We start from the raw sequence: 12,971 nt of genomic DNA, 5'->3' as shown, positions 1-12,971 counted from the left end.
TTATAAATGTTAATTGTTATCATTGTCAAAATGATTACAAATGAAAGCATCTTCTGATGTTCCATTGGAAGTAAATGAAAGCAATGTGTATAATTTCCAGGTGATGGCATGCGATGGCCTTACTTTGGGATGTAATGAGCAGTGCAGATGTCATAAGCATAATCAAGGACACCGTCAAAGAACCTGGTGTCTGCTCCCAGTTATTGGCGACAGAAGCTTCCGACGAGGCAGCAGAGATAAAATTATTGTCAATGTAAGTGTTTACTCACTCTTCCAGGCTTCTGGTAGTTAATTTATTTGTTTGTATGATAATAATTTAGCCTATGGTTTATTTTCGCGAAGGCTTGAATGTATAAAAGGGACTATAATGCCCAGTAACAATAGAGAAAAATGAAAGAAAATATCAGTTACTGTTGCTCTCCCCCCTCTGATATTCTGCAGAAAATTGATGACTTGTTAGCTGAGAAAAACGGCCACCCAACGCTTCCTCTTGTTGAAATCTCAAATTCTCGAATCAAGTTGAATCAATGATCTTATTGTTTATATATATATATATATATATTGAGAGATGAGAAGCTGATAATTCACGTAAACATAGCTGCAACAAAGGAAAAACATACTATACAATAAAAAGAAAATATTATATTTTATTGATAAATTCAAGTGTTTGTAATTACAAATTGCGAAGTACTAAGCTAAGCCTAAAATGCAGTGCTAAACATTAGAAATTTCGTGTTTATAGCCCTACCAAAACAAGTACAAAGAACACAAGACAAATGTCCAGTCTTTGTGACCATAAGCTCCCTAAATCAACGTGATCATACTCGAACGAATCTTCAGTAGGGAAAACTTCAAGCCCCGTCTCCTGATTCTTCAGCTGGATTGTCGTCGAGACTCGGCATAAACTGGTTGAGATCCTGAATGATCTGGCTGATATGATAACCATTGAAGATAGCAGCTTCTAAGTGATCCGCCATCTCAATATCGTCCAGCTTATCTGAAATAGTTTCTTTCAAATCACGAAAAATATCTTCAGCTTCGACAACACCATCCTCTTTTCGAACAATTACTGCCTCAAGCTCTGTCTCCAGATTTTCAGTAACAGTTGGTTCTTCAGTGAAGTTTACTTGGCCAGGCTCCACTTGCGCTGCAGGATCAATGTTGGTGAAAGAATCTTCAGTGGCGCAGCCCGCATCATCCTCACATGAATCAACACCCGCCTGAAGCCACGTGTCCACATTTTCAGCAATCTGCTGCAGTTCTTGATCTTGTGACAGTTGAGCTCCCCGGTTGACGATTGCCGATAACTCAGGCTCCATGTTCTGCACTGGAGGCGCCGTTGCTGCCTCAAGCCACGTCTCCTGATTCTGGATAATCTGGTGGGGTTGTTGATCTTGTGACCTTGTAGGCTCTGAGTTGATTACTGGAAGATTTCTAAATCTCTGGCTAATCTGGATTATATCATCATCTTCATCAACTCCAACAATTTCTGAAAGGTCCATCGACTTCCTTTTCTTCGATTCCTTTATCTTGAGTTGAGAGATCGCAATATTTTCAGAAATCAATTCCGAACCATACTGCAGCATTATCCAACCATCATGGTTCGGTTGCTGCTTCTTATAACGGAATCTGTTTTTCATTTCTAAATAGCTCCTTCCCTAGTACTCATTTTTTCTCCGCCGTCACAATACCATGTGCCACTATTCTTACCAACCTTTCTGTTCTTGTTTTTAATACAATTGATTGTTTTCTTACTTAGTGTTGTAAAAAGGTAGAGACCATTACCACTTCACTTATGACCTTCAAACTTGTTGAAGATCTCCCAAGATTCTTCTTTGCCATAAATATTGTAGTCATTGAACAAGCTAGCAACTTTGGCCTATTCTTTCCTCATTATAATTTCAGTTATATCTCTTTTTATCTTTTAAAACCCCTCCTTAGTAATTGAATTTATTTTATTTTCTCTATAAATTTAACCCCCACCTTTTATCTTCTTTTTTTTTTTTTTATGAAAGTTTATTTTGGGGGTTTACACACCAAAGAAGAAGGCGGGTCTTCACTTGAACATGAAGTGAATAAGAGGGAGTATATGCATCACTAATTTTTTATCTCTTTTTTTTTTTTTTCTAATTGATAGTTTTAGATTGTTTCAGCACTGGGTAGTTCATAATCAAAAGCAAAATGGGTCGTTTAAGTTTAAACCCGCTAGTCTAAAATCATCTCAAACTTCAAAGTTTGAGGGCTCGAAATTGATTGCAAGCATCCAATGATTGAAATATTATGAATCTTCTGTAAGTTTTCGATTGTAGTGTTAGAGATATACAAAGAGAGACGTTAAAATGGACAATAAAAAATATATATATATAAAAAGGAGGAAGATGACAAGGCTTAGTCAGGTTCAGGATTGGCCTTCTTCATTGTCTTGTATTTCAATGGGTTGGGCTGAAATAAACTGTGCTTCTTTGTTCTTTTGGTAGATAGGAAAAAGTTTGTAAGCTATGGCGTAATCAGTGCTAGCTGGTTTCTGTCGCTGCATGAGTTTGGTGTTCTTGCCAACTATCACCTCAATATTTTCCTTCTGTCTAAAGGACCTCTGCCTCTCCCTTAAAAAATCCAGGCTTGTCTTTGTAATGGTTTTTTTTTTTTTTTCCTTCTGTTTATATTAATCTACATTTCTCTCGGTCTAACAATGATGCTGATGATGATGAACTGAATATTTTTTCCCAGATCTGAATCTTAATAGGAGGGAGGCCATGGTGTTAGACATAAGAGTTGGAGGTGGATAACATTTTATCACCCTCTGAATTGTTAATAGTTGCCTTATAATGTTTGCGTCTAGGCCTGAGGCAATTACTTGGCCTAAAATTTTAGCAGAGCATCATGGCCCAGGAACTGAAGCTGGAGGCTGGATGACTTTTGATAAGCCTTTGAATGGAATATTGTCCCAAGAAAGCACCTAGGATTGAACTTTAGTGAGGCTGTGATGCTGGTAATGATGTTATATATAGAACTGTTGTTGAGCAGGGAGATTCAACATTCTGAGCAATGGTAGCATAAAATAAATTGCATAAGTTTCTGTCTGATTACAACAACGATTACCGATGAACATCTATTAAAAGTACATGAATAAAAGTTCAAGATCAACAGGAGGTAGCGTGGACCAACAGTTGAACACCGACTGGAACAAATTCGAATGTCTAACATCATCGGAGACAGTAACAAATAATCTTCCCTATAACTCGCAGCAACACCCTGATGCTTGGAACAAAACACTGCGTGTGCTAGAAACTAGCCTACTGCAGCCATCATCTCACAAACTGAAGAAGAATTTAAGGATGATTTGGGCGATGTGTCAGTCCAGGATCTCAGAAAAACAACAATAACTGCCTCCTCCACGACCTGGATTTACTAGCAAATTGCAACAATAGTAAGGTGATATATGGGCACCACTTATTAATAAATGTACTGCTATTAATTAGTTCTTGAAAAGTTCCAAACAATGTTCTTGATCCAAGTTCCTGCTCCAAAACTTCTTGTAATATTCTGCATACGTGAAATCCCTGTATATGGCTCCGGTTCCATCATCGGTGAGAGCCTTAGGTGGGGTGATCAATGCGTTATCACACGGACAGAGGAAGGAAGCAACTGACATTCTTGCCTTGTCTGTATTGGTAATGGCTCGGTGCCACACACTCTTATATCTTCCATTGCTTAGTGCCTGCAATCATCCATGGTCGTAAGAAGACCCTTGAACTTAAGTTGCTAGCATGTGTCGGACAAAAAACAAGGACATGAAAATGTTCGTGGCCATTGAGCCTTGCAGCTCAACGGCACTCGTTTTCCGTTCTCCTTGGTAAAAGGAAAACAAAAAACCAAAGGAAATGCAGGTTTACCTGTAACTGGTCACCAATGTTGATGACAAAAGCATCCGGATGAGGATTAACTGCAGCCCACTTTCCATCTTTGAGGAGGACTTGAAGGCCTGCCGCTGATAGGTCTTGAAGTAAGATTGTTAGGGCGTTGGGGTCTGTATGTGCTGGCAATCCATAAGTCAACTCTGGCTCTGGACATGGAGGGTAAAAGTTTACAGCCATATGCTGTCCTTGTTCACCCAAAACATTTTTTATGTGATCCTTTTCGAGGCCTAAGCTCTCTGATATCAGTTCCTGTATTCTAAACCCAAGTTCCCGAACTTGTATGCAGTAACTCCTTACAATTTCCCTATGGATACAACACATGCCACATCATTAGATCTTAGCTGTACAGACTCAGTTACATCTGAAGATACCTGTGCCATAATTTAAAATTTTCGGTTTCTCTGTTATTCGGAAGGATGCATGAGAGTGCACGGGGGATTTTGAGATTTGTTTCCAGAACTAATTAGCTCAAGGAATGAATCGACTACATGAAAGATGATTATACAGCTAGTGGATTCGGTGTGAAAGTTGAGTCGTCTCTTTGTCATTGCCTTTGAATAATCTAATGAGAATACGAGAAGATTCCCATTTAAGAAATGGAGGAAAGTCTCGATGCAGGCAAGACTTTTAGCCTCAGATGCAGGAACACGTCAACTGCCCCGGCATGTTTCTACAATAATTGTCATCGCGTCTCCCAAAAAACGATGAAACCGAGTTTGCGTTCAGAATCATCCACCACCCAACTCTTATTAATTATATATTTGTTCAAAGAAGCAAAGAAAAGTCTATTGATTATACAGCAGGAGAAGGAGACATGAGAGTTCTCACTGCTTTACTTCAGCCACATCACTGGCCCTATCCAAATGCCACGCATCAACGCTATTGGACTGTGAAACGATGTGGTTATCTCGTCCTCTTGGACAATCTTCAAGCTCAACCTACTTCCTTACTTTTTGACATTTTCGTGCAAGTTGTTTCTATGATTTGTTGATTAATAATTAAAATATTCGCACTGATCTTGCTGGGAAGTCTATAGTCTCTGTGAGTTCGTTCTAGATTTTACTATTATTTATTTCATCGACAAACATGCGTATAAATACACTCGGTTGGTGCCCGACGAAAAAAAAAAAATTATTAAATTTGACTATTATGTGTTTGCTTTAGAGATGGAGATTGAGTTTTTAGTTTGGACCTACTAAAAAAACTAAAAACAAAAGGTTATTTTTTATAATTAAATTTTATGTATAATTAAATTATACCCACCACAAAAACTAAAATATACACTATTTGAGCCCTAAAATAGACTGCTCCAACACCGACCAAGTCATGTGCAAGCATCATCTTTCTAGAATAGGGCTAACTAAAAACTGTGACTTTTGCAAACTGCCCTACACTGTTAAACTGTAATAGATTTGAATAAATCATGCTTTAATCCTGGGTTTTCTTAACTCTTTACAGCTTAGTCCCTCTTCTTTTTCAAATCTGTAACTTTACTAGGGTAGAAATACCAAAACGTCTATGATGGTCACAGAGTAAAAGGACTCTCTCTAAGCATGAAAGTCTTCAAGTATGAATGACTATGTTATACCGTGTCAAAATCCAAGGACTATGTTGTACCGTGTCAAAATCCAAGGACTATGTTATAATTCAGTGAGACGAGATTCTTATACCTCATCACAAGGCCAATCAATCGTAGATGGATCACATGATCTATCAGTTCTGTTACGTCACGACAATTGGAGGACATGACATCACATTCCATCTAGCTAAGACAACCTTATTGCTTATTTTATGTGTACGAGATCTTAAAAAATAAAAAAAAAATGTGTCGATGGATGTGATCTCATCAGGTGATCAATAGTAGAGTCATGACCGTTGGATTAGAAAATAATTGCCCACCATAATATTTTAAAGTCTCCTTTTTTGTACTTGACACGGATTGCAATGTCATCGTGAGTGACAACCACGAGTGACTGATATGGTTTTGATGTAGTTGTTTTTTCTAAATATATTAAAATAATATTTTTTTATTTTTCAGATTTATTTTAAACATAAAAGAATATAAACTTTAATAAAAAATAAGATAAAACAAAAAACAAAACCTTCACGGAATCCAAGGAGCGTATCAAACCACACTAACTTTAGGATCCACCCTGCCAGGTTTCTGACACCAAGTTGCCTAAGCGACATAAAGTCTTCGGAGTCTAGAGCATGCCGGCATCAGCACCCGCGATTTAATATTGAAGAAAACTAAGAACATAGAATCAAATAATTATAATTATAATTATAATATGCGAGAAGACTCGGTGGGCTTTGTTGTTGTGGTTTTAATTGAATAATTCGTGATAATACTGTTTTGAATTTAAATAATTGCCGGTCCTATATATCATGTGTATGTGCTAATATATATATGAATATATTTATTAGATTATATCTTTGTTAAGGCATAAATAAGAATCAATTATATTTATTAAAAAAGTATTACTCCATATAGTAATATTTTCAAGTATTTAAAATAAATTATAAACAAATATATTATGTACAATTGATTAGAATTAACCACTAGATATGTCCTAGTAAGAATATGCTTATTAAGAGTTTATTGATTAGTATGGTTGTTATTACTTTTAAATGATTTTTTGTATAAAAATACATATCAATAATATTTTTTTTTAAAAAAAATTATTTTTAATATTAGTTCATCAAAATGATTTAAAAATACTAAAAATATATTAATTTAAAATTAATAATTTTTTTTTTAATATTTTGAAAAAATGTAGAAACAAAACCCACTTAAATATGTTTTAAAGCATGGGCAATTCCTCTCATACGAGGACAAACTAATGTTAAACTTTTTGTCATTACTATGGAAGTGTTTGGAAATGCGGTTTGCACCGCATTCCTATCAATTTTTTTAAAAAAAAATTTTGTTAAAATTTAATGCGGTTTGTATATTTTGAATCATTTTGATGTGCTAATGTCAAAAATGATTTTTAAAAAATAAAAAAATATCATTGGCATGCATTTCGACAAGAAAATTTATTTGAAAAGCAACCGCTACTACATTACCAAACATGTTCTATGTCATAACCCAATAGGACATGGCAAAAAGGTACTCGATCCTGAGGCAGCAAATTTTTTTTTTCTTTTTCCAAGAACACGGTTTAATTATAAATTCAAATGAAGTAAGAAGTAAAATAATAAAGTTTTAAATTTAATATCTTGAACAATAGTGTGTAATAATTTTCAATGGCTAATGCTAAAACTATGAACTAGACAAAATAAATCAATTGTTTTGAACCATATTTGATAAAGATTTGTTTAATAGTATGGTTGTGGTTATTTTTAAAAGTGTTTGTCACTTGAAAATACATTAAAATAATATTTTTTTTTATTTTAAAAAAATTATTTTTAATATTAGCACATCAATATAATTTTAAAACATCTAAAAAAATATTAATTTTAAAAAAATTATTTTTTTTTTAAAAAAAAACAGGACTGTGTGTGAAAAAACCTAGAAATGATGAGCAGAAGGCCAAGGCTCCGTTTGTTTGCAGGAAAGTGGTTTCCTTTTGGAAAGTGAATTCCGAGAAAGTATTTTTTCGATGTTTGGCAGTGTTATGGAAAATGAATTGGAAAACACTTTCTAGTGTTTGGTTGTGTTATGGAAAATAAACTGGAAAATAATTTATTAATGAATTAATTTTTTTTCAAGTTTATCTAATATATATAAAATATTTAATCACTTACAATAAAAAAAATGAAATCTAAAAAGTATTTATAATGATAAATTTTTTTTTATTATATCCTATATTCATACATAGCTTATTAAAATAATGAGGAACAAATCTTACAAATTAAAAAGTTGAATGAGAATGAAATTGAAAAAATATATATAATTTCATAAATTATCTCAAATAAAATAAATAATAATCAAAATAATAGAGATCAAATCTAAAAAATTAAAAAAAAAATGAAAGATGAAGAAATTAAAGAAATAATAATCAACATTTCATAAATTATTTCAAATAAAATAAGTAACAATCAAAAGAATGAGGACCAAATTTGATAGAAAAAAAATTTCAATAAAAATATGATAAGGAAAAAGCAAATAACAATTATAAAAATAAGGACCAAAGTTAATATAAAAATAAAATTTTAAGAGATGAAATTGAAAAATAAATATTCAAAACAAAATATATATACCAATCAAAAGTTTGAGGATTAAATTTAATATAATTAGCAAATAATGATATTTCTAAATTTGTCACAACTTTCGGAAAGTGTTTTCCCCCCAAATTTTTCAGGAAAACACTTTCTTAAAAACCAAGCTAAATTTTTCTTTTACTGGAAAATGTTTTTCATTGACCAACTTTTCTACTGGCAAACAAACACAAGAAAGTTTGGAAAGTGATTTCCCGGAAACTACTTTCCGGAAAACAAACACAGGTAAAGGGAAAACACTTTCCTGAAAACCAAGTCAAATTTTTCTTTGACTGGAAAGTGTTTTCCGATGACTGGAAAGTATTTTCCGTTGACCGGAAAGTGTTTTCCGTTTGCCAACTTTTTTAATGACAAACAAACATAGAAAAGTTTGAAAAATAATTTCCTGAAAATTACTTTCCGGGAACAAACATCGCCTAAGATAGCAAGGAAGAGACGTAGAAAAGTACGGCTACAGATCCAATGAACCCTCCCATTTCGAGCTGCATGTGCTCACGTGCCCATCGACTTCCTCGTCAGGACCACATAATTATTATTTTTCCTGGGCGACAAGAAGATTATTTGGGGGTGATGACTTGACGAGCGGGAGAGTTGACTTTTCTTGATTAAATTTAACTTGATCAAAACCAGCACCCTTCTTGCTTCTGTGAGGAAGGAAAGGGAGGTTTTCTAGGCCAGTAGGACTAGGATCTATCCATATATAGACACTATGCCTTTTGTTTTGGATTTTAATGCTACTGTTCATAGCTTTATCGTTAATTCGGAAAGATTTATACAGTAAAAGTATCGACACCTCCTTGAAAAGATGTTTTTGATAAGATCTTAATTTAATCTAACTGCAAAATGAATTTAATTTATGCTTGGAATGATTACATCCTCTACGCAACCTAGAGTTTCCTAGGGTTGTTTGGTATTGAATTTTACCATGTTATTAATGTTAAAATTTAAAATTTTTAGTATTTTTAAATTGTTTTGATTTGTTAATAGTAAAAATAAATTAAAAAAATATTATTTGATATATTTTCAAATAAATAGTACTTTAAAAAACAATTATTATTAAATTTTCAAATGATATTTTTAATTAAATTGCTCATACTTCTATGCAACAATATCAAGAGGGGTTCATTCATTAGAAGAAGGTGGAATTTTTTTATTATTTTTAATTACAAGTGGGGATTTCATTAAGAAAAGTCTAACCTAAATTCAAACCCTAACCATACGTTTCCCTCTAGGTTTTCTTTTTTTATTTCAAGATAAAGAGAAATTTTAAAATCTTCATACAAATAAAATATTTTAAATGATAGATAGTGTTCAAAATTAATATTATACCTTAACTATATAATTCCTTTGATTTTATAACTATAAGTTTTTTTAAAAAATATCTTTAAAATGTTCTTATAGAATAAGATATGATATCTGAATGACAGTTTTTTTCAGTCAATTAATTATATTATATTTAATATTTATTTTTTATTATATTTTTTTCTAACATGAATATCCAAAATTTTTTATATATATAAACTAGTTACACATAATACTGTTATTTTTTAATTACTTGTTCAAGGAAGATTTTTCTAGGTACATTTTCGCTAATAAATGCTAACAATGAAAAAGAAATAACAAATATTATTACAGAAAGGGACGTGGCAGATCAATCCAGGCACCTCTAGTGCATGCACCTAGGGTGTCTGAAGCATATCTCTCCATCTATGTGGATCTACTCTACTGTGTGTGAGTATGTTGAGAAAGAGAGGGAGGAGGAGGAGGAGGAGGAGTACTCACTTGAAAGGAGGAGGATTAGAAGGCCACTCAGGCACATATTTGTCAAGAGGGTAGCAATGGAGTCTAAGATAATCCCTCCAGTTGTGGACCTTTTCCTTATTCACATTAAAACTTGTAGAAAGTCTCATTGTCTTTGATGGGTCATCTGAGTACAGCTTCAGCTTCTCCTCAACCGGCAAGCTGAAGAAATCATGGGCCACTCCTAACATTTTCTCCACCGCTTCCAAGGACACTCCATGATTGATCACCTGACATTAAGAAACCAGAAGAACATTCTTTATATATACCTCTATATATTACTACTGCATCTAATCATCGTAGCGAAATCATGAAGCTGGCTGTGTGTGTGTATATATATGAAGCAAGAAGTTATAGAAAGTGGGCTTACCTGGAAAAAGCCATAGTGCTCGCAGGCATCTCCAACTTGTTGGACAATTTGGTTCCTATCCTGACAACCTAAATCTATAACCGGAACATCTTCGCACGTTGAAACTTCCGACAGCCTGGGACGCTCAGATTCCGGCCTAACATAGCTAGCCGGCAAGTTCGTGTAATGGACGCCAGAGGAAATTACTTTTGTATCCATGTTACTAATTAAAAACAGTAACGAAGGATGAAAAAGACAGCAAGTTATTATAAATTAAAAGGTGGGCACTAAAATTATGATTTTGCTGCTTGGAGTTTCTGTAGCTATGTAAGCTTCCAGGAAGATGAGAGAGCCCTGTAATGCACCACATGTATTTATATCTGCACATGGAGGCTATGCCGGTCCCTTTTCATCCTCTTTTTTTTTTTCTTTTTTTTTTCTAAAAAAAAAAAATCTCATGGCCTTTAGGTCGTCGTTTAGGGTATGATTTAACTTAATTTATTATAATCGATGATGCTTTGGTCCCACATGAATAAAAAAATTATAAAATTTCTTATAATATGATTGATTTGATTTACATGAGTTATGCCTAATTTCTCTTCTTCTTCTCTAGATTTGGTTAATATTTGGGATTATCTCTCGTTGCGCTTAGTTGTTGTGCAGGGGCTTCAAGGTCTGATGGGGCCACTGAATTTGACCAAATCCTATATGGATTCTGTCTTGGAGGTAGCTAGGCCATATATCGAATTCCACTCGAATTGGCCAGTTGAATATGGATAGAAATTATTTGTGGTGTGCTGAGCTCCTCACGGGTTTAAGGACAAGAAACCTCTGGTTTTTTTTCAGATTTATCTGGAATAACTAATGAATTATAATCTGTCTGCACGGATAAAAACTCTCTGCTAGAATTTTGATAAAAGAGATTAGAATTCAAACTTTCTTTTCGAATCGCAGATGCGAAAACTACCCCATTATCAAACGCGCACACGTCGTAGCAAGATCGGGTGGTGGGGATGAGAATTTGAAAGTGGTTTTGTGGCCACAAGCGACCGTTGTTGCTCTTTGAGTTTTTGAAAGGTTGCCGGAGATTGAAGAATCTAGAATTCTTGTTAAGTGCCAAATTAGAGGCCCGCCATCACTTTCTGCTATATGTATGGTGTTAAGTATCAAAAGGGTAGTGGGAGTGCCTTCTTAAGACCTCCCAGATCGTGGGAATTAAAGTGGAGGGAGCACAAACCACTCACAGGAGCATCATTTGGTTTCTGATAAAAAGGGTTTTTGTCATGTCATGATGATCTGTGCTGCATTGCGCTTCCATTGCGGACAGGAAAATTCATAGGTTAGGTTGCGGGCCGGTGAGTGGTCAACATTCTTAATCTATTTTTTCTCGTAGATTTTAATAAATTGTTTGGGCCACTAGATCTTTCTCTCTTTTTTTTGCTTTAAGATTTAGTCCATGTTTATATTGCGTGGATGAGTTCAAATAACTAGTACTGTTCCTACCAAACCTCCTTTTGTTGTACCCTCTCGCCCTTGCAAGTGGGTATAAAATACACATGGTGATAATTTTGGTGCATGTGCTTTATCAAAATCTCAATTTGAGTTGCTGTAATTAAGTTTCACTTGACTTCCAAAAATCTCAACAATCAAGTGTGTATTCAAGGCATTGCCACGTTGAAGTATATATGCACACACGCACACTTCAATATTGATGGGATTTTAAATGCATATGAACCTTGAAATAAAAGTTTTAACATATAGGAACTTCAAATAGAAATTGAAATCATGACTTTCCCGACAAGGACTAGTTGGAAACAAAACTAATATTCACACCTCCTCCTCCTTCTTCTTCTATGAATATCAAAGAATAATTATATTAAGTTGGTCATCTAGTGGATAGAAATCCTGCAAAACGAAAAAAAAAGATACAACAATAGTTATGGTAACATAACAAAATATAAGAACTAATTACTCGGATACCCTACACACTTTTTATTTCTTAGCAAATCCATACTAGTATAAACAAAACTAGGATTATATGAACAAATCCAAGATGCAACATTGTGAAATAAAAAGCAAAAAACATAATCCTAATCCAATGTAATTACATCAAATATGAATTTGTTCTTAGTATGCTAGATAGTCCATACTATTCCATAGAGTAGTACTTGCCAAACCTTTTGCTGAAACTTTCCTTTAATCATTTCTTACAATTAATGAAAAAAATCATCAAAGGAAAAAAGGGTGCACCATGAAAGCCCTCGCTGGCCACCTATTTTATTCTAGAATATTCTCTAGGACACTAAACAATGAAAAAGGAATTGAGTTGTCATTTTTTACTCAAAAATACAAAACAAACATCTATCTTTGTATGCCTTCAAACCTGGGTAAATGATTCTATCAAACATAGTAGAACACATCTTAACAACATAGTGGCCTTTACCATTTATACTCCATATTTTTCTATCATCTTTTATATATGTGAAGGTTAATGAGATTAATGGCATTAATCATACTCTGGATGTGATCATTTTTTTTTTAAAGCATTGATTTTATATTCACACCTTCTTTTGCTATAATTAACAGCGTTATGACATGCCCAAACCTAATAGATGACTTACGTGGTATCTTTTTTAACTCAATAGTGACCTACTAACTATTATGGGTTGTTATCTTAAACA

At 33.8% G+C, this 12,971-nt stretch overlaps 1 protein-coding gene across 1 annotated transcript; it reads right to left on the bottom strand.

The window, feature by feature from the left end:
* Positions 1-3,036: 3,036 nt before the first annotated feature.
* On the bottom strand, positions 3,037-10,650 carry LOC118043961 (protein DOWNY MILDEW RESISTANCE 6). The gene is made up of 4 exons (XM_035052078.2): positions 10,312-10,650; positions 9,924-10,171; positions 3,894-4,221; positions 3,037-3,718 (listed from the first exon to the last, which is right to left on the bottom strand). The coding sequence occupies exons 1-4, from the start codon at positions 10,507-10,509 to the stop codon at positions 3,476-3,478; spliced, it is 1,017 nt and encodes a 338-aa protein (XP_034907969.1). The 5' UTR covers positions 10,510-10,650; the 3' UTR covers positions 3,037-3,475.
* Between the last annotated feature and the right edge of the window lie 2,321 nt (positions 10,651-12,971).

The sequence above is a fragment of the Populus alba genome, chromosome 15, assembly GCF_005239225.2.
Source record: "Populus alba chromosome 15, ASM523922v2, whole genome shotgun sequence".
In the NCBI taxonomy this organism is placed as follows: Eukaryota; Viridiplantae; Streptophyta; class Magnoliopsida; order Malpighiales; family Salicaceae; genus Populus; species Populus alba.
This window is presented reverse-complemented; position numbering and strand designations above follow the sequence as displayed.